Source organism: Dendrobates tinctorius, unplaced genomic scaffold (genome assembly GCF_039654945.1).
Source record: "Dendrobates tinctorius isolate UK_male_01 unplaced genomic scaffold, ASM3965494v1 ptg000154l, whole genome shotgun sequence".
NCBI classification, from domain to species: Eukaryota; Metazoa; Chordata; class Amphibia; order Anura; family Dendrobatidae; genus Dendrobates; species Dendrobates tinctorius.
In genome coordinates this window covers 9,038,672-9,057,582 of record NW_027361821.1, presented here as the reverse complement: position 1 = coordinate 9,057,582, position 18,911 = coordinate 9,038,672, and the positions used below count along the sequence as shown (strand labels likewise).

General features: G+C 46.1%; 1 protein-coding gene across 1 annotated transcript in view; it reads left to right on the top strand.

The window, feature by feature from the left end:
- Positions 1-18,911, top strand: part of THOC2 (THO complex subunit 2) — a 231,251-nt gene that overhangs the window by 78,966 nt on the left and 133,374 nt on the right. The window contains exons 14-20 of the mRNA XM_073547602.1: positions 5,979-6,109; positions 9,044-9,145; positions 14,191-14,275; positions 17,160-17,253; positions 17,610-17,690; positions 17,986-18,082; positions 18,746-18,863. Of these exons, the coding sequence (XP_073403703.1) occupies positions 5,979-6,109; positions 9,044-9,145; positions 14,191-14,275; positions 17,160-17,253; positions 17,610-17,690; positions 17,986-18,082; positions 18,746-18,863 (708 nt within the window). The remainder of the gene's footprint in view (positions 1-5,978; positions 6,110-9,043; positions 9,146-14,190; positions 14,276-17,159; positions 17,254-17,609; positions 17,691-17,985; positions 18,083-18,745; positions 18,864-18,911) is intronic.

Sequence of the window (18,911 nt, the reverse complement as noted above, 5' to 3'; positions counted from 1 at the left end):
GATTTTACGGTGAGTTATCACAAAAATCCATGCTTCTCGTTCGCCTTATTGGGGGACACAGAGACCATGGGTGTATGCTGCTGCCACTAGGAGGCTGACACTATGCACAAAAAAAGGTTAGCTCCTCCTCCGCAGTGTACACCCCACCGACCGGCAGGGAATTCCTCAGTTTTAGCTTAGTGTCAGTAGGAGGTGGACACGGGTCCTTCATTGGACCCATATCTACCTTGATGTGCGTCATTCCTTTTCAGGTCTTAGGAGAGATACAGTGTGAACAGTCACAACTGTACCCCCACAAAGAGGCTATGAGTACGGCGTGTACTGCCACCCCGTATACTCATAGTTCTCCGGGCGGACCACGGGCTCAGCACAGGTGACGTGCCAGCGAATAAGGATGGTCCTTGCCCCCTGCGTCCCACCCACTCGCCCACCAGAGCCTGTCGGTTGGACGAGGCGCGAAGACGGAGAAGATGAACAGACAGCGTGGGATACAGAAGGTACCTTTATTGGACCGGAACAGGAAGATCACAGAGACGCCTGGTTGCGGCGCCGAAGTAGCGCCGCAGGTTATCAGCTGCTTGCGCCTCCCAGTCGCCGCATCTCTTTTGGCCCCAGTTGCGGTACGGGCCTTCTTCACCCCACCGCCGGTATCCTTGCGAGGGTTGCGTCTGGGATCAGGGCTATGGCGGCGTCTTCTTTAGGGGCGGGCGCGGCTGCGCCGCAGTTCTTCCGCGCCGCCCCGCTCTGACAGGCGGCCGCCGTGTCAAATTTAGTCCTCGGCTTCAGTTTGGGCTGTCGCGGCCACGCCCCGTTCAGTCTCATTGGCCGGCCCGTTCCTAAGCCCTCCCACCGCCTAATCAGGCTTGTGGCTGGGAAGGGGGGGCGGGTTTTCCCTCTGGTGGAGGCGATTAGCTCCGCCTTTCTTCTTGCACAGAAACCGCGCTTTTGCTTCCTCACATCGGGCTGTCGCCATCTTTGCAGCCTGACAGCCGGAGACTAAAAGCAGAGGCCAGCGCTCCCTGTCGGTCCCTGGCCAGTTGCAAGAGCCTAATACATCTCTTTCGGGGTCACCAGACCGTGAGTACTTCTGCAACTGCAGACTGACACCCTACTCTGCCTTTCTGTCCCCCAACCTTCCGGCATTTCCGCAGGTTTTCATCTTCTCTTCCTTCACCATGTCTAATTCTAAGTCTGATCGTGGCCGTCCGCCAGTCCCCACGGGCACCCTAGTCCAGTTCTTCGCGTGCTCCTCTTGCAATCGCAAACTTCCCTCAGGTCAGCCTACTCCCATCTGCCTGGACTGCAGCAATCCCGTTCAGCATGACCCCGTCCAGGAACCACCTATTGCGCCACGTGAAAGCGAACCACCCATTCCTGGCTGGGCCTCGTCTCTTTCACAATCTGTGGCAGACCTCACCAGGGTGTCTCGGTCCCTAGTGGCCATTCTTGATAAGTTGCCCCTGGACACTTCTGCAGGGTCCAGTAGGTCACAAGACATTCCATCTGAGCCAGCTAGCAGAAGCCGCAAAAGGCCTAGGCAGGATCTCTGGCCGGAATCCTCTCCTGGCCCCTCATCTGCACCTAGTCCTTCCCAGCAGTCGCCCTCCCGTGCCTCCTCACCCGAGTCAGGTGAAGCATTCTCAGATATGTCTTCTGAAGGGATTGTAGAGCGGGAATCTGGCCAGGACGCGGACATGAAGGTTACAGTACAGAACCTCATTGCGGCGATTAACCACACCATCACTCTGACTCCCCTGCGAAATCCTCAGATCAGGAGGTTTCGTTCAGACGGAAGGAAACACCCTCCAGGGTATTTCCTTTTCATTCCGAGTTTGGAAAGATTTTTACCAGGGAAAGAGAAGCTCCGACCAGACGCTTTCAAAGAGGAAAGCGTCTCGGCGTACTGTACCCGTTTGCTAAAGAGCTCACGGACAACTGGTCTGCCTCTCCCTCGGTGGACCAGCCCGTGTCCAGACTTTCTAATAACACGGTTCTCCCGCTTTCAGGTGTGGCGTCTCTAAAGGATTCTAATGATAGGATTATAGAATCTCTAGCGAAGTCTGCCTTCGAAGCGGCTTCGACGGCGGTATGCCCAATCTTTGCTTCATCTTGGGCAGCAAAGGCCATAGCTACTTGGGCAGAGGATCTTCGTCAGGGCATCCTAGAGAAAGCATAACCAGATCGATTGGCCGATCTCGCCAATCAGATTTCCCATGCGGGGGATTATCTGCTCTCTGCTTCTTTGGATGCCGCATCCTGCGCAGTTCAGGCGTCAAGCAACGTAGTGGCAATCCGACGTACAATTTGGCTCAAGGCCTGGCAGGCGGACTTGTCTTCAAAAAAGTCTCTTACTAATCTGCCTTTTCAGGGAGTGCGCCTCTTTGGATCCCAATTGGACCAAATTATTAAGGATGCCACCGGAGGCACGAGTTCTCTCCTGCCTCAGTCCAAGTCCAGTTTCGACCCTTTCGGGCTTACCGGAGACCTCCTCCAACCAACAAAGACCGCAGGCACGCCAAGATAGGAAGAAGGTTTCCTTCAGACCCACTCCCTCATGGCGATCCCACTCTTCACAGGGCAGACAATCCAGATCCAGATCTGGACGGTCCATATCAGCATGACTATCCTCGGACTCCCGAGGGTCCATTCCAATTGGGAGGTCGGCTCAGTAGAGGACGCTTGGGTCACGGAGGTTGTATCGTCAAGATACAAGATAGAGTTCGTCTCTCTTCCACGGGATCGTTTCTTCGAATCCCGTCCTCCAAAAGATCCAGCCTTGATCCCGGGGTTCTTTGCGGCCATCGCCTCTCTCCTCAGTTCCGGGGTGATTGTGCCGTTCCCGAATCGGAGCGGTTCACAGGGTTTTATTCAAACCTATTCGTGGTGCCGAAAAAAGACGGGGCGGTCCGACCCATCTTGGATCTCAAGCGGCTCAACAAGAGAGTCCGTCTTCGCCACTTCCGGATGGAGTCGGTTCGTTCGGTAATCGCTTCCATGGAGGAGCAGGAATTCATGTGTTAAATAGACATCCAAGATGCCTATCTACATGTTCCCATTTTCTCCGGACATCAGAAGTTCCTGCGTTTTGCGGTTCGCCAGGAACATTACCAGTTTGTCGCGCTGCCCTTCGGTCTCGCGACCGCTCCCAGAGTCTTCACGAAGATCATGGCTGCGTTGATGGCCCTGTTGAGGATCAGAGGTCTCGTTCTTTTTCCGTACCTCGACGATATTCTGATCAAAGCTCCCTCTTTTCAACAGGCGCGCCTAAGTTTGACGATTGTCCTAGACACACTTTCCAATTTCGGGTGGCTCGTCAACAGGAAAAAGTCCTGTCTGGTTCCTACTCAACGTCTTGTGTTTCTGGGCCTACTGTTCGACACCCGTCGGTCAAGGGTCTTTCTCCCACAAGAGAAGATTCTCTCCCTGTAGCAGGATGTACGATCGCTGCAGACCACACGATTTCCGTCCCTCCGAACAACCATGAGGGTCCTGGGAAAGATGGTGGCGGCGATAGAGGCAGTTTCCTTTGCCCAATTTCACGCCAGATCTCTCCAACACGCGATTCTGTCGAGGTGGAACAGGTCGGCTCTGTCCCTGGATCGTCCTGTTCGTCTTTCATGCCGGATCAAGCGGTCACTCAACTGGTGGTTGACGTCATCTCTCATCTTCTTGGGGCGGTCTTTTCTCCCATTCACTGGCATTGTGACAACGGATGCCAGTCTCCTCGGCTGGGGTGCAGTGTTCCGCAATCACACTGTTCAGGGTCGTTGGTCAACTCAGGAATCAGCTCTGCCGATCAACGTCCTAGAGATACGAGCGATCCATCTGGCTCTCGTCCACTGGGAGAGGCTCCTCAGGGGCCTGCCTATCTGGATTCAGACAGACAATGCCACAGCGGTGGCATATGTCAACCGCCAAGGAGGGACACTGAGTGTCTCAGCCCTGGCAGAAGTGTCCAAGATCCTCCAGTGGGCAGAGATTTCGGTACCGCCAATCTCCGCGGTACACATCCCCGGCGTAGACAACTGGGCCGCCGATTTTCTCAGCCGCAAGGTCTCGCGGCAGGAGAGTGGTCCCTACATTCGGAGGTATTTCTTCAGCTTTGCCGTCGTTGGGGGACACCGGACGTAGATCTGCTAGCTTCTCGCCTCAACAGGAGAGTCCCACAGTTTGTATCCAGGGCTCGAGATCCTCTCGCAGTGGGCGCCGATGCTCTGGCCATTCCTTGGTCGCAGTTCGAGCTCCCCTACCTGTTCCCTCCCCTTCCTCTTCTTCCCAAGCTGTTGAAGAAGATCAGAGCAGAAGGGATTCCAGTTATTCTCATCGCCCCGAATTGGCCCAGATGGTCTTGGTTCGCGGACATTGTCAACCTTCTCGCGGACGCCCCCTGGAAGCTTCCAGACAGAGCAGACCTGCCGTCTCAAGGCCCGATTTGCCACCCCAATTCTCGGCAGCTCAATTTAACGGCGTGGCTGTTGAGACCGAGGTTTTGAAACGAGCAGGATTCTCCGGTTGAGTAATTCATACATGATCCGAGCCAGGAAGCCATCATCTTCCAAAATTTATTACCGTACTTGGAAGGCCTATTTCACTTGGTGTGAGGCCAATAACATCGCGCCCATGTGCTTTTCGCTCCCTTCCGTTCTGGCGTTTCTTCAGGCAGGGCTTGATGCGGGGCTTGCTCTCAGTTCCTTGAAGGGTCAAGTTTCGGCACTGTCCATTTTATTTCAGAAGACGTTGGCCTCCCGCCCTCAGGTCAAAACCTTTCTTCAGGGTGTGGCTCACACGGCTCCTCCGTACCGAGCGCCCGTGGATCCATGGGATCTTAATTTGGTTCTTGAGGTTCTGCAAGGTTCTCCTTTTGAACCTCTCAGGGTTGTTTCCCTTTCTTGGAAGGTAGCTTTTCTGGTGGCCATCACTTCCATCCGGCGCGTGTCGGAATTAGCGGCTCTTTCTTGCCGCTCTCCTTTCTTGGTACTTCACCAGGACAAGATAGTTCTACGGCCTCCGCCCTCTTTTCTTCCGAAGGTGGTGTCCTCCTTTCACCTCAATGAGGATAATGTTCTGCCATCCTTCTGTCCGAGTCCAACTCACCCTCGGTAGCGGTCCCTGAACAAGCTGGATCTGGTCAGGGCGATGAGAGTCTATCTGTCTAGGATGACTTCCTTGCGAAAGACAGACTCTCTTTTCATCATTCCAGATGGGGCGCGGAAAGGTCACCCGGCTTCCAAAGCTACTATTGCTCGCTGGATCAGATCGGCAATTTTGGAGGCCTACCGGGTTAAGCATCGAGTGACCCCTCCGGGGATCAGAGCGCACTCTACCCGGGCAGTGGGTGCTTCCTGGGCGGTACGCCACAGAGCCTCCGCGCTACAGCTTTGCAAAGCTGCAACCTGGTCATCGGTTCATACGTTTGTGAAATTCTACAAAGTCCACACCTACGCTTCGGCGGACTCCAGCCTAGGTAGAAGGATTTTGCAGGCAGCGGTGGTGAGTCCACTGGCCTGATGGAAGTTTGTTTCCCACCCCAGGGACTGCTTTGGGACGTCCCATGGTCTCTGTGTCCCCCAATTAAGGCGAACGAGAAAACAGGATTTTTGGGTTGCTTACCGTAAAACCTGTTTCTCGGAGCCTTCATTGGGGGACACGGCACCCTCCCATGTTCTACAGCTCCTGTTTTTACTTTGGTTGATTGGTTACAGTTGAGTTGTTTGTTCTGTTTTCAATCTATTCTGTTACTTCTCCTACTGCTTTCTCACTAACTGAGGAATTCCCTGTCGGTCGGTGGGGTGTACACTGCGGAGGAGGAGCTAACCTTTTTTTGTGCATAGTGTCAGCCTCCTAGTGGCAGCAGCATACACCCTTTGTCTCTGTGTCCCCCAATGAAGGCTCCGAGAAACAGATTTTACGGTAAGCAACCCAAAAATCCTGTTTTTGTCATTGCTGCTTTTAATCTTTCCAATCTTCATTTACCATAGGAAGTCCTGTTCAGCTGCTTTCTAAGCATCACAGATCAAGTTTTATTTCCATCATTAACATTAATGGACTGTAATGCCTGCATGTCGGAGGAGCTCTGGGGCATGATCAAAACCTTTCCATACCAATACAGGTAAGATATGGTGTGCTGAGTATTGGAAGAGATACATTGGCTTGCTCGGTTTTGAAATGTATTAGAAATCCTGCTTTGGCATAAATGACTTTTCTATGTGCCATGTTGCAGCTGATTCTTTGATTCCTTCACTCACAGAAGATATATGAGCGTATTCTCTATGTCTGCCTGTTACCAGCACATCTTTTCATTCAATGGGTAGTCTGTGTTGTTGCATAGATGAGTTCTGCTTTGTGTAGTGGGCTAATATTGTTTTTCCCAAATGACCATAAGGACGGCTCTCTATATGTAAATTGCCAATAAAGCTTATTTAAAGGGCGAACAAACTTTTTAAATCAACTCTTGCTGGGTCTCTTTAGTGATGTTTTTTCTGTACCACAACCTCTTGATATAGGAGATGCCATTCCTAATAACGTGGACAGGGCTACAATGCCTTTGGTGCTTTGCAATGTGCCATGACCGTGCACTACAGATTAGTACCCTGTATTTCTCTGTTGCAGCCCCTATATAAAGAATGACCTTTATCCGTACATCTTACTTCGTCAACCTTTTAGACAGTAGATAAATGGTCACTATTTATAGGGCCCATTGATGGAGCACTTTGTTCCTGCCTTTCCATATACTTCAGAGTCCCCTTATTTCCAACTGGTGCAAATGAAGTGTCAGGTACAGCACTTAATGATAGTGACAGCATATCAATATATACAGTGGCTTGCCAAAGTGTTCACTCCCTTTTGGCTTTTACCTATTTTGGTACATGACAACCTGTGTCTTAAATATATTTGTAATCTGATTTGTGTGTAATGTATCAGCACTAAATAGTCTATGTTGGAGAAGTGAGAAAAGTATATGCATAAATTACATTAATGGGATCCAAAAACTAAAAATTGGTATGTGGATATATATTCACTCCTTTTGCTATGAAGCCCCTAAATATTTCTGGTGCAAGCAATTACCTTCATAAGTCACATGTATAGTTAAAGAACGTCCACCTGTGTGCAATATAAGTGTCACATGTCTGTCAGTATATACACTTAACCTTTTCTGAAAGGCCACAGAGACTGTAACACCTTTAAGCAAGTGGCCCCACTAACCAAACATCTTGAACACCAAGAAGATCTCCAATCAAGTCAGACAAAGTTGTTGAGAAGTACAAGTCAGGGTTGAGTTATAAAAAAAAATAATAAATAAATAAATTTAAAATCCCAATATGTGATGATCCCTGGAGCACTATCAAATCCATTTATCAAATGGAAATAACATGATGCCACAACAAACCTGCCAAGAGAGGGCCACCCACCAAAACTCTGAGCCTGGACAAGGAGGGCATTAATTACGGTGCTGCAGCGTTCCCAAGCAGAGACTGGAATATCTATCTGTTCAACCACAATAAGCCATACACTCCATAGTGGTGGCCTTTATGGAAGAGTGGGCAGAAAAAAAGCTTGTACTTACACACAAAAATTGTAAGGCTCATTTTGAATTTGCCAAAAGACTTGTGAGAGACTGCCCAAATGTATTTATGAAGATGCTTTGGTCAGATGAGACGAAAATTGAACTTTTTGGCCACCAAGGTAAACACTGTGTCGCGCCAAACCAACACGGCTCATCACCTCATGAACACCATCTCCTCAGTGAAACATGGTGGTGGCAGCATCATGCTCTGGGGATGTTTTTCAGCGACAGGGAAAATAGTTGAGGGGAAGATGGTTTGTGCAAATTACAGGGATATTCTTGAGCAAAACCTGCTTAGTCTGTCAGTGATTTGAGACTGGGACGAAGGTTTACTGACCCAAAGCATAGGGCTAAAGCAGCACTTGAGAGTTTTAAAGGGAAACATGTAAATCTTTTGGTGTGACCTAGTCAAAGGCCAGACCTTAATTCAATTGTGAATCTGCGGTCAGACTTGAAGATTGCTGTGCAGCAGAGGAAACCATCTAACTTGAAAGAGCTGGAACAGTTTTGCTCTGAGGAAGGGACAAAAATCTCAGTAGGAAGATGTGGAAAGCTCATAGAGACCTATCCAAAGGGACTTGCAACTGTAATTGCCTCAAAAGGAGGCTCTGCAAAATACTGACTTTTGTGGGGTGAATAGTTATGCACTCTTAAGTTTTCAGTTATTTTGTCCTATTTGTTGTTTTTTTTCTAATAATAAATGAAAACCAAATGTTCACAGCTGTAGGCATCTTCTTTATGTGAACTGGTGCAAACCCTCAAAAAAATTCCAGGTTTTGAGGTTTAAAAATATATAAAGTGCTCTCAGTGAGAGAAACAAAATAGGAATCTTGTGGGTATGATACCTTTTAATGGCTAACAAATAATAGTGAATGTTGTTACAAAGCAAGCTTTCGGGACTGCTTATGTCCCTTCATCAGGCTGATAAGCAGTCCCGAAAGCTTGCTTTGTAACAACATTCACTATTATTTGTTAGCCATTAAAAGGTATCATACCCACAAGATTCCTATTTTGTTTCTCTCACTGAGAGCACTTTATATATTTTTTTCTACTGGCTAACGGTACCAAACCACTTTTTTCGTTTTACTAAATTGAGGTTTAAAAAAACACAAAAAATGGTGTGTGTGTGGGGGGATTTATGAATACTTTTGCATGCCAGTGTACAATGCTTGCCACATATGCAAATACCCCCCCTTTTTTTTTTTTTTTACAGTGTCTGTCACATGCATGGGACATCCCCCCCCCCCCCCCCCCACACACACACACACACTTTTTTAGTGCCTTACACCCCTACCATTTTTGCCGTATCCTGGGACCCCATCCCAGCCTGTCCAGCATAATCTAGTACCTTTTTTAAGGTCCGTTGGTTAAAAAAAAAAAAAAAAAATTCTCCTATTTCACACTTTTTATTTTCTATCATAAATGAGGCATATAAATAAGTCTGTTAACTCCAGTTTTCTCCTTGTATTTTATTTCCAGATATCGTCTTTATGGACAATGGAAAAATGAAACCTACAATAATCATCCATTGCTTGTAAAAGTTAAAGCACAAACAATTGATAGAGCCAAATACATAATGAAGTAAGTATTACGGTGCTTGATTTAGCGCAATGAGAGATTTTTACCTTTTAACATTCTGCTCCTTTGTATTAATTTACCTTTCCTGTACTGACCTGAGGCTTGTAAAGATTGTCATCAGTTTAACTATTGTGCCGAAACCAACATATAAGAGTGCTACCGCTATTTGCCGTATGGTTACTTGGAGCCATTTGGGCGTTGCTGGAACACAGTTTTTATGACCCATTTATCAGGCTTTTGACGTCACTAAATGTTGAGCCATAAACCGGTGTTTGCACTGTTCAGAAGGAAAGAAGTCTTTCATTATGTGGCCAGGAATGGTGCACCAGTGAAGCAAGGAAAGGTGCATTGGAGCCAGCTGCAACGGTGAAGCTAGGAAAGGTGCATTGGAGCCGGCTGTAACGGTGAAGCTAGGAAAGGTGCATTGGAGCCGACTGCAATGGTGAAGCTAGGAAAGGTGCATTGGAGCCGACTGCAATGGTGAAGCTAGGAAAGGTGCATTGGAGCCGGCTGCAACGGTGAAGCTAGGAAAGGTGCATTGGAGCCGACTGCAATGGTGAAGCTAGGAAAGGTGCATTGGAGCCGGCTGCAACGGTGAAGCTAGGAAAGGTGCATTGGAGCCAGCTGCAGTGTTGAAGCCAGGACAGGGGCATTGGAGAAAGGTGCATCGATGAAGCCAGGTCATAGGCATTGGAGCAAGGTGCATCGATGAAGCCAGGACAGAGGCATTGGAGCAAGGTGCACTAGTGAAGCCAGGGGCACAGGAGCCAACTGCATCGGTGAAGCGAAGACTGGTGCATTGGAGCCAACTGCATCGGTGAAGCGAGGACTGGTGCATTGGAGCCAACTGCATCGGTGAAGCGAGGACTGGTGCATTGGAGCCAACTGCATCGGTGAAGCAAAGACTGGTGCATTGGAGCCAACTGCATCGGTGAAGCGAGGACTGGTGCATTGGAGCCAACTGCATTGGAGCCAACTGCATCGGAGCCAACTGCATCGGTGAAGCGAGGACTGGTGCATCGGTGAAGCAAAGACTGGTGCATTGGAGCCAGTTGCATTGGTGAAGCGAGGACTGGTGCATTGGAGCAAACTGCATCGGTGAAGCAAAGACTGGTGCATTGGAGCCAACTGCATCGGTGAAGCGAGGACTGGTGCATTGGTGCCAACTGCATTGGAGCCAACTGCATCGGTGAAGCAAAGACTGGTGCATTGGAGCCAGTTGCATTGGTGAAGCGAGGACTGGTGCATTGGAGCCAACTGCTTCGGTGAAGCGAGGATTGGTGCATTGGAGCCAACTGCATCGGTGAAGCGAGGACTGGTGCATTGGAGCCAACTGCATTGGAGCCAACTGCATCGGTGAAGCAAAGACTGGTGCATTGGAGCCAGTTGCATTGGTGAAGCGAGGACTGGTGCATTGGAGCCAACTGCATCGGTGAAGCGAGGATTGGTGCATTGGAGCAAACTGCATCGGTGAAGTCGGGACAGATGCACCTGGCATAGAGGGTACCACTGAATAGCACGAGCAGCTAGTGGTGCCATCAGAAGCACTGCCGGTGGATAGGAGTGTGATAAAAGCAGGGACATGTAGTGACTCTTGACACCTCAGCCGTCCAGCGCTGACTGCATGGCCTCAGGGAACTGTTTTCCATATAGTGTGTGCTGTTTTCTACATTGGTTTTCAGTATAATAAAATTGTCTCTAGGCTTGCAGATTTATAAAATTACATACTGAGCTTTTACTTGCCCTCCCTGGGTCCAGCAATGCCTCTCTGCCACGGCTCAGGTATTTATTGATTGGCTGCAGCTGACAGACCACACAAACTGCTGAGCCCAGTGATTGGCTGCAGTGGTTATGAGTGTAGAAGACCTAGCATCACCACTACAACCCATCAGCAAAGACCTGAGCAGCATCGCTAGACCCGGGGAGGATAACTAAAAACAGTTATTTTTAGAAGTCTGTGCCTATGGAGTAATGACATTTAATGCATGAAAATGTGGCATGGTTACAATACTGTTCATAAGCCCTCGAGCACCTTGGTTTAATACCATTAGTCAGGCGCTGTTTATTTTTATATTGTTTCTTGCCGTTACCAGTTCCTGTGATAGGTTTTCATGTCTTAACTTACAAGGTTTTTGCAGCTGCTGTTTGCCATTGAGAGCTGCTGATTAGCTTACTGGTAAACTAGTATTCCTAAGTACTTACTGAGCAGGTGTTAAATGGGCTACCTGCACTATTGCTGCAAGCAGATGTGCAGAGGATACACCAGTTTGTGCCCACCCCATCCTTCATACACTTCGCGAAAACCTATATTAGTCTTGTTGGACCGCTTCGCTCTCCTCCATTATGGTCGATCTATTTGTTTAGTCATCATAGCCAATAGTGGGTATACACGGTGTTCCAAATTATTATGCAAAAAATATTTCCTCGTATTTTCTCTAAATTACCTATATGAATTGCAGTCATTGTTATTTTCCAGTCATCTAATATTCTAGTATAATTGCAATGTTTTTGAACAAACAGCCTATGAAAACAGTATATTTTTAAAAATAAGAAACACTCAAAATGCATGTTCCAAATTATTATGCACAGCAGAGTTTTCAACCTTTTTATTTTTAACAAATAAATGGTTAAATGTGAAATTATAAGCATTATCAGCTTATTGCAAAATGAAATCAAACAGTTTTCAAGTCAAACCTTTATTCTAGATGATGTTACATTTGCACATAGGACCCCTTGTTCGAAAGAAGCTTCTGAACTCTCTCGTCCATTGAATTTGTCCGTTTTTGGATGGTTTGTGCTTCAATTGTTTTGCATGTGGACAGAATCCCCTCCCAGAGCTGTTGCTTAGATGTGAACTGCCTCCCGCCATCATAGACACTCCTTTTGATGATGCTCCAGAGGTTCTCAATGGGGTTGAGGTCAGGGGAAGATGGTGGCCACACTATAAGTTTGTCCTCCCATAGCAGCCAGAGATGCAGATGTGTTATTGCAGCATGAGACGGTGCATTATCATGCATGAAAATGATCTTGCTGCGGAAAGCACGGTTCTTCCTCTTGAACTATGGCAGGAAGTGCTGTTTTAAAATCTCCACATAGATTATGGAGTTCATCTTTACCCCTTCAGGGATCCTAAAGGGGCCGACAATCTCTCTCCCCATGATTCCAGCCCAAAACATTACTCCACCTCCTCCTTGTTGGCGCATTAGCCGTGTTTTCATGGGGTGTCCATCAACCAGTCATCCTCCACTCCATCCATCTGGACCATCGAGCGTTGCACGCCACTCATCGGTGAACAAAACAGTTTGGAAGTCAGTCTTCATGTATCGTTCGGCCCACTGGAGCCATTTCTGCTTGTGTGCAGTGGATAGTGGTGGTCGACAGGATGGCTTACACACAGCTGCAAACCTCTGAAGGACCCTGCATCTTGTTGTTCGGGGGACGTTGGAGGCACCAGCAGCTTCAAAAACTTGTCTGCTGCTATGACAAGGCATTTTTGCAGCTGCTCTTTTAACCTGATGCAATTGCCTGTTGGAAAGAGTCCTCAATTTTTTCTTATCAGCACGCACACGTGTGTGCTGGGAATCAGCTGCATACATCTTGATTGTGCGATGATCACGATGAAGTGTCTTGGCAATGTTGATTGTAGTCATGCCTTGACCTAAATACTCCACAATTTGTTGCTTCTCAGCAGCCGACACATCCTTTTTCTTTCCCATTTTGGCAAAAAATATAGGCTGCTTAATAATGTGGAACAGCCTTCTTAAGGCCTGTTTCACACTTCCGTTTTTGTGTCCGCCAAACGGATCCGTTTCCGTTTTTTTGACGGAAACTGATGCAAACGGATCCGTTTTTTTAAAAACGGATCCGTTTTTTTGACGGATCCGCGGTAACCGTAATGGAAGTCTATGGGACAAAAAAAACGGATCCTGCAAAAAATGGCGGATCCGTTTTTTTACGGAAAACAACGGATTTTGACGGATTTGAAAAAACGGAAGTGTGAAACAGGCCTAAGTAGTCTTGCCTTTATTTGGACACACCTGAAAAACTAATTTGCACAGGTATCTGCAATCGCTTTCAGTGATATAAAGAGCCCTGACACACATCACCATCAATGAGTTTAAATGACAAACAAAAAAATTCTAACCTTATCACTCCTAAACTCTTTTTGCATAATAATTTGGAACACAGTTTATATTCGGCAATCTGCTGACTTTTGTCTCAGTCCTGAGAAAATAAAACCTTTTTTATAATTTTTATGATCCTCTAAATAGTTTATTTCTGTAAAACAAGTGTTACAATAAAAATGACTGAAATGCCTTCCTAATGGCTCCCGGATAGAAAACCACTAAAGAATAACCTGAAGCTTCGATTCCGTCGGCCCCCTCTCTGCACACATAGAAATGTCTCCGGTGCTTCTAGGCAATGGTCGTGTTATATTCCTTTGTAGGCGCTGCTATGAAACATTGCAGTGTCTGATAAATGAATGCACACTGCAGTCCTGTCCTCACCAAGGCAGAAACGGCACACTTACCGGAGAGTTATAGACTGGAGACAGCACCTGCTCTTATGGACTTCCCTAAAAGAAATGTAATGACTTCAATCACAGATTGCTGCGAAGCAATTATTTCCCGTGCTCAAGAGATCCTTAGCTCCTTCATTAAGCGCCAGCCTCATTACAACCCATCTTTCAGTAGTTACAGAAGACTTCCCATTTTCCAAGTCTTGTACGTTTTATAGGCAATCGACAAAAAAATATTTTTATTACCTGTAACTGTTAACGGAGACTTTCTGGGTTATGATAAGATCTTCACTCGCCGAGGCTCATAGTTTTGATATATAGAGAGGGAGCTGCAGTAATTTGCCCTTTTGTATGTTTCTCCAAAAGCTTCTGTAGTTTTTAGTTTTATGGATTTCTCCCCCTTTTTCTATAACGTTACACTTCCACTTGTGTGTGTTTACGGCCAATTACATTGGTAATAGCACTTATAAACCATTGTTATATGCGTAGCAAATGTTCATTTTTTTTCCCCCCCTCTTATTCCTTTCAGACGTCTAACTAAAGAAAATGTGAAGCCATCAGGACGGCAAATAGGAAAGCTAAGCCATAGTAATCCGACCATTTTGTTTGACTATGTATGTTTATTTCTTACGTAATAAACTACCTGTGTGTCTGTAGATCTGTATTGGCAGTGTGATTGTCGGAAGCCTGAAAAACATCCTGGTTAGTCTAGATATCTGCTAACATCCCTTTTAAATTTTGTTATGTCCTATTCATCTTTCAGAGACTTAATAAGACCCTCTTGTCTCTCCTTACCTATACGTTCTAGTAAATGATTGCATCCCCCATAGTATAACCCTACCGGAGCCATGTGTGGCGCTCTTCCTCGGTTGTTCCTATGAATAAATAGACATCTGGGTGTTACCAGTTGTGGGTGCATCTGTATAAAACGCTCACCCGGTCCAATCAGTGCTGCTAGTGTCCAGTTATAGGGACATACCCCTTAGACATGGGGAAAAGGTAACATCAAGTTGTTAGTTTATCCAGAAATTCCTTGCAGGAACAATAGACTATTCCCCAAAAATACAATTCAGAAGTGTTGTGTTCTCGTAAATACATCCGCTCTAAGGTGTGTCCACAGGGAATACCGACATGGATTCAAAGGTGTGCAATGGTCGCAAAGGGGTAAAATCCACTACCTAAATTGCCATTCTGCTGATTGTAAGAAAACGTAGAGTAGGTGAAAACTCATCCAGCTTGGTGGTCCTGTAATCATAATTTACAACTGCTTGGTTTCATCCCAGTGTGGGGAAATCTATCAAAACTGGTCATCTGACCAAACTGATACCTGCATTTTTTTTTATTAACCATGTTTTTTGGACTGTAAGACACACATAGGTTTTAGAGGAGGAAAATAGAAAAAAAAATTGAATAAAAAATGTGGTCAATTCTGTACTAATATCTCCTATCTTGGTATGCATGGCCCCCTCATCACTATCCTGGTATGCATTTTATTTATTTTAATCATTTATATAGCGCTATTAATTCCACAGCACTTTACAGATATTATTGGCACTGTCCCCGATGGGGCTCGCAATCCAAATTCCCTAGTCTTTGGTATGTGGGAGGATACAGACAAGCCGGAGGAAACCCACACAATCACGGGGAGAACATCCTTGCAGATGTTGTCATCATTATTATTATTATTAATAATAATCTTTATTTATATAGTGCCAACATATTCTGCAGCGTTTACAGTTTAACAGTTTCAAAACACAAGTCATAAGTAACATTAACAATACAATAATTAAAGCAAAATAAGAAGACCCTGCTCATTGGTGGGATTTGAACCCAGGACCCCAGCGTTGCAAGACTGCAGTGCTAACCACTGAACCACCGTGCTGCTCATAGCATGGCCCCTCATCCTTACATCCCTATCCTGGTATGCATGGTCCCCTCATCTCTATTTTGGTATGCATGGTCCCCTCAATCCTCATTCTGTTATGCATGGTCCCTTCAATCTCCGTTCTGGTATGCATGTTCTCTTCAATCTCCATCCTGGCATGCATGGTTCCTCATCCCTATCCTGGCATGCATGGTTCCTTATCCTGGTATGCATGGTCCTCTCAATCCTTATCCTGGTGTGCATGGTCCTCTCAATCAATATCCTGGTATGCATGGTCTTCTCAATTCCCATCCTGGGTATGCATGGTCATTTCAATCCCCATCCTGGTATGCATGATCTCCTCAACCCCCATCCTGGTATGCATGGCCCCCCTCAGAAAAACATTAAAAAAATTAAACCATTCTAATTACCTTTCCTGTGCTCCCTCTCAGTGTCCTGTTCTGATGCCGGCAGCTGATTTATGCTTGTAAGCAGCGCATGGCAGTGAAGTCATGCAAGCAGAGGACAGCTCCCCATGCCCGGACTATGGGTGTGTGGAGCAGTGAATATTCATTGATTTATAATAGCAGGCAGAGTAACCTCAGCCACAGGCTTCCTGCAGCGGCCGGGTGATCACGTGTGCTCGCTACTAAAGTGAGTGAATATTCACTGCTTTCCATTTCCATGAGTGTGGAGAGCAGTGAATATTCATTCTCATTAATTGCATGCACATGTGAGATCGCCTGGCACATGAAGTAAGCCGGCGGCTGCGACTACTGTGCCTGCTATTAAGGATCAATGAATATTCACTGATCTTCATGCCCATGGGCGTGGAGAGCATTGAATATTCATTCCCTTAAGTATCGGGCACATCGGGGCTCAGCCGCTGCAGGAAGCAGGCGGCTGTGGCTAACAGCGTTTCCGCTATTAAATAGAAATAAATATTCACTGTTCTCCATTCCCATGGGCATGAAGTTCAGTGAATATTCATTTTTCTTTAGCAGCGTGCGCAGGTGTTAGCTGCAGCAGCCGGCTCCTCCCTAATGTGACTTGCTGCTCTCCCCATCAGGTAAATCTGGACTATAAGACCCCCCCCCCCATTTTCCTCCAAATATTTTCTTATAGTCCGAAAAATATGGTAATATTAAGATGGAACAGTCACCAGATTTTTACAGTATAAATGGCACACGTTAATAAATAGATCTCTTAGACCTAATTAGGCCGTTGTGCTTACTTTGAAAATTCATGTCCGTATGGGTGTATAATCCTTTTGTAATGACTCCTATTAAATTGGGTATTTCATGAGTTCAGCTGGAGCTAGGCTTCTAAAATATTCAGTTTAAAAATGGCACTTTACCTTTTGTCTCCCTTGAAATATTGAAGTATGTGAATGTAGTATTTTGTGCCGATGCCTCCTTATTATGCTCCAGCCTAGTAATGGAGACCTAGTATAAGTCCCAGTCAGTATACACAATCCTGCCACTGATCCACTCACTAGAGAGGACGTGGTGGTCATCATGGATGAGGATTTGGATCCAACTATAGAATAACACAGCAGATGTTGTCACAGGACACAAAAGCAGATCTGGGTTTCTATGTGTCTTTTTTTTTTTTTTTTTTTCTTTTTTCCCCAGATACTCTCACAGATTCAGAAGTATGACAACTTAATAACACCGGTTGTAGATTCTCTGAAATACCTCACTTCTCTGAACTATGATGTCCTTGCATGTATCCTTTCTGTAACCCCTCATAACACGCTCCAAATATTCCAGGGTATACTTTGCATTACTGCAGTCGTCATGTAGTCGGTTCATCATCGTGGAGTTCTCTTTTATTTTATTTTTTTTTTTTTTTAAAGTGTTTTTTTCTCTGTTAGCTTTACATAAGAAAACACAAAAAAGGTCTTTTTTTTTTTCCCCTTAGAGATGTCTATAATTTAAAATTGATCTCTTAAAATGAGTAGACTGGTTTTGGTGTGAGATGTCAAAGGTCCTGTGAAAGTGATGGTTCGGCTTGCACTAGTAGGATGTGTATATACTGTATGTGTGGTGTTATATACAGGCTTCTCTTTAACTGTACGCCAGATTGTATAATTGAAGCACTTGCAAATCCCGAGAAGGAGAAGATGAAGCATGACGACACCACAATTTCCACTTGGTTGCAGAGTTAGTATCCATTTTCTTTCTTAATTCATGGGGTTCCTCTGTCTCATATTTCTGTAGGTAAGTTATGGCTGCCAGAGGATATGGTGCATGAGTCATCATCAAAATATGACAGTTGGTATACATCCCTAGAGTCGGGAAGGAATTTGCCCCTAAAATCTGCCAACAAGCCCCCAATAGTTGCCTGATACTGGCTCCAGGAGTGGACAGATATTGGCAATGTGACAGAGCAGGTCAACCGCTGCCGAGTGTGGCAGATCAGCTCCTATTCCTTTCAGTATATATTTTTATATTCCAGGCTTGGCTAGCTTTTGTGGAGCGATTTTTAGAAAATATCCCATTGAGTTGGCTGGACTTATGCAGTATGTAGCAAATCAGCTGAAGGCTGGTAAGAGGTAAGTGATTTTCTGTTAAGTGTGGCTTATGTTTTTTGTATTCAGTTACCTTTATCCAAGCCTTTCTCTGATGGACAATAAATGTGTTCTTAATTGGGGTCTTGCCATGTAAGCCCCCTTCACTTATCAGGAGGAGCCGATCTCCTCTTTCACAATTCAGAAAAGGAGACCACAGGTTTGGCTTTATCCCTTGTAGAGTTCTCCATTATGCGAGACGCCGACCAAGCCAAGTGTTTCCTTCCTCCCATAAATTCCAGTGACGATGGCAGCACTTGCTCAGCACCACTCCATGCCTTTATTTCCTTACCTAGAGGATGGTATGGCCACACAGTGCACCATCTCTAGTCCTTACACTGCTATATTACACACCTCTAGTCCGTAACATGCAAAAATACGTATGCGCAAGCCACATACTTGGGGGGATCCCAATTGTGCATACCTCATTTAGAGCATATAGAAGCCAGGTCTATGCCCCCTACTAGTGTAGGACTTCCCCAAAGGGCATAGTAATATCTGGAAAGGTCTCCTGTTTGCTTTCCCCTAATACGAGTTGTGTAGGAACGATGGGTATGAATGACTTTAAGCTTTATTTGTTGCACTTCTGACTGTGCACCTAATGCGGCACATCAAAGCATTTTTCTCACCCTCACATTTTCATTTCAGCTTTGATTTACTAATTCTAAAAGAGGTGGTGCAAAAAATGGCTGGCATTGAAATTACAGAAGAAATTACAATGGAGCAGCTTGAAGCAATGACAGGCGGAGAGCAACTTAAGGCTGAGGTGAGAGATCTAATGTGACACCTGCTGATCCTTATTTCTAGAGCACAA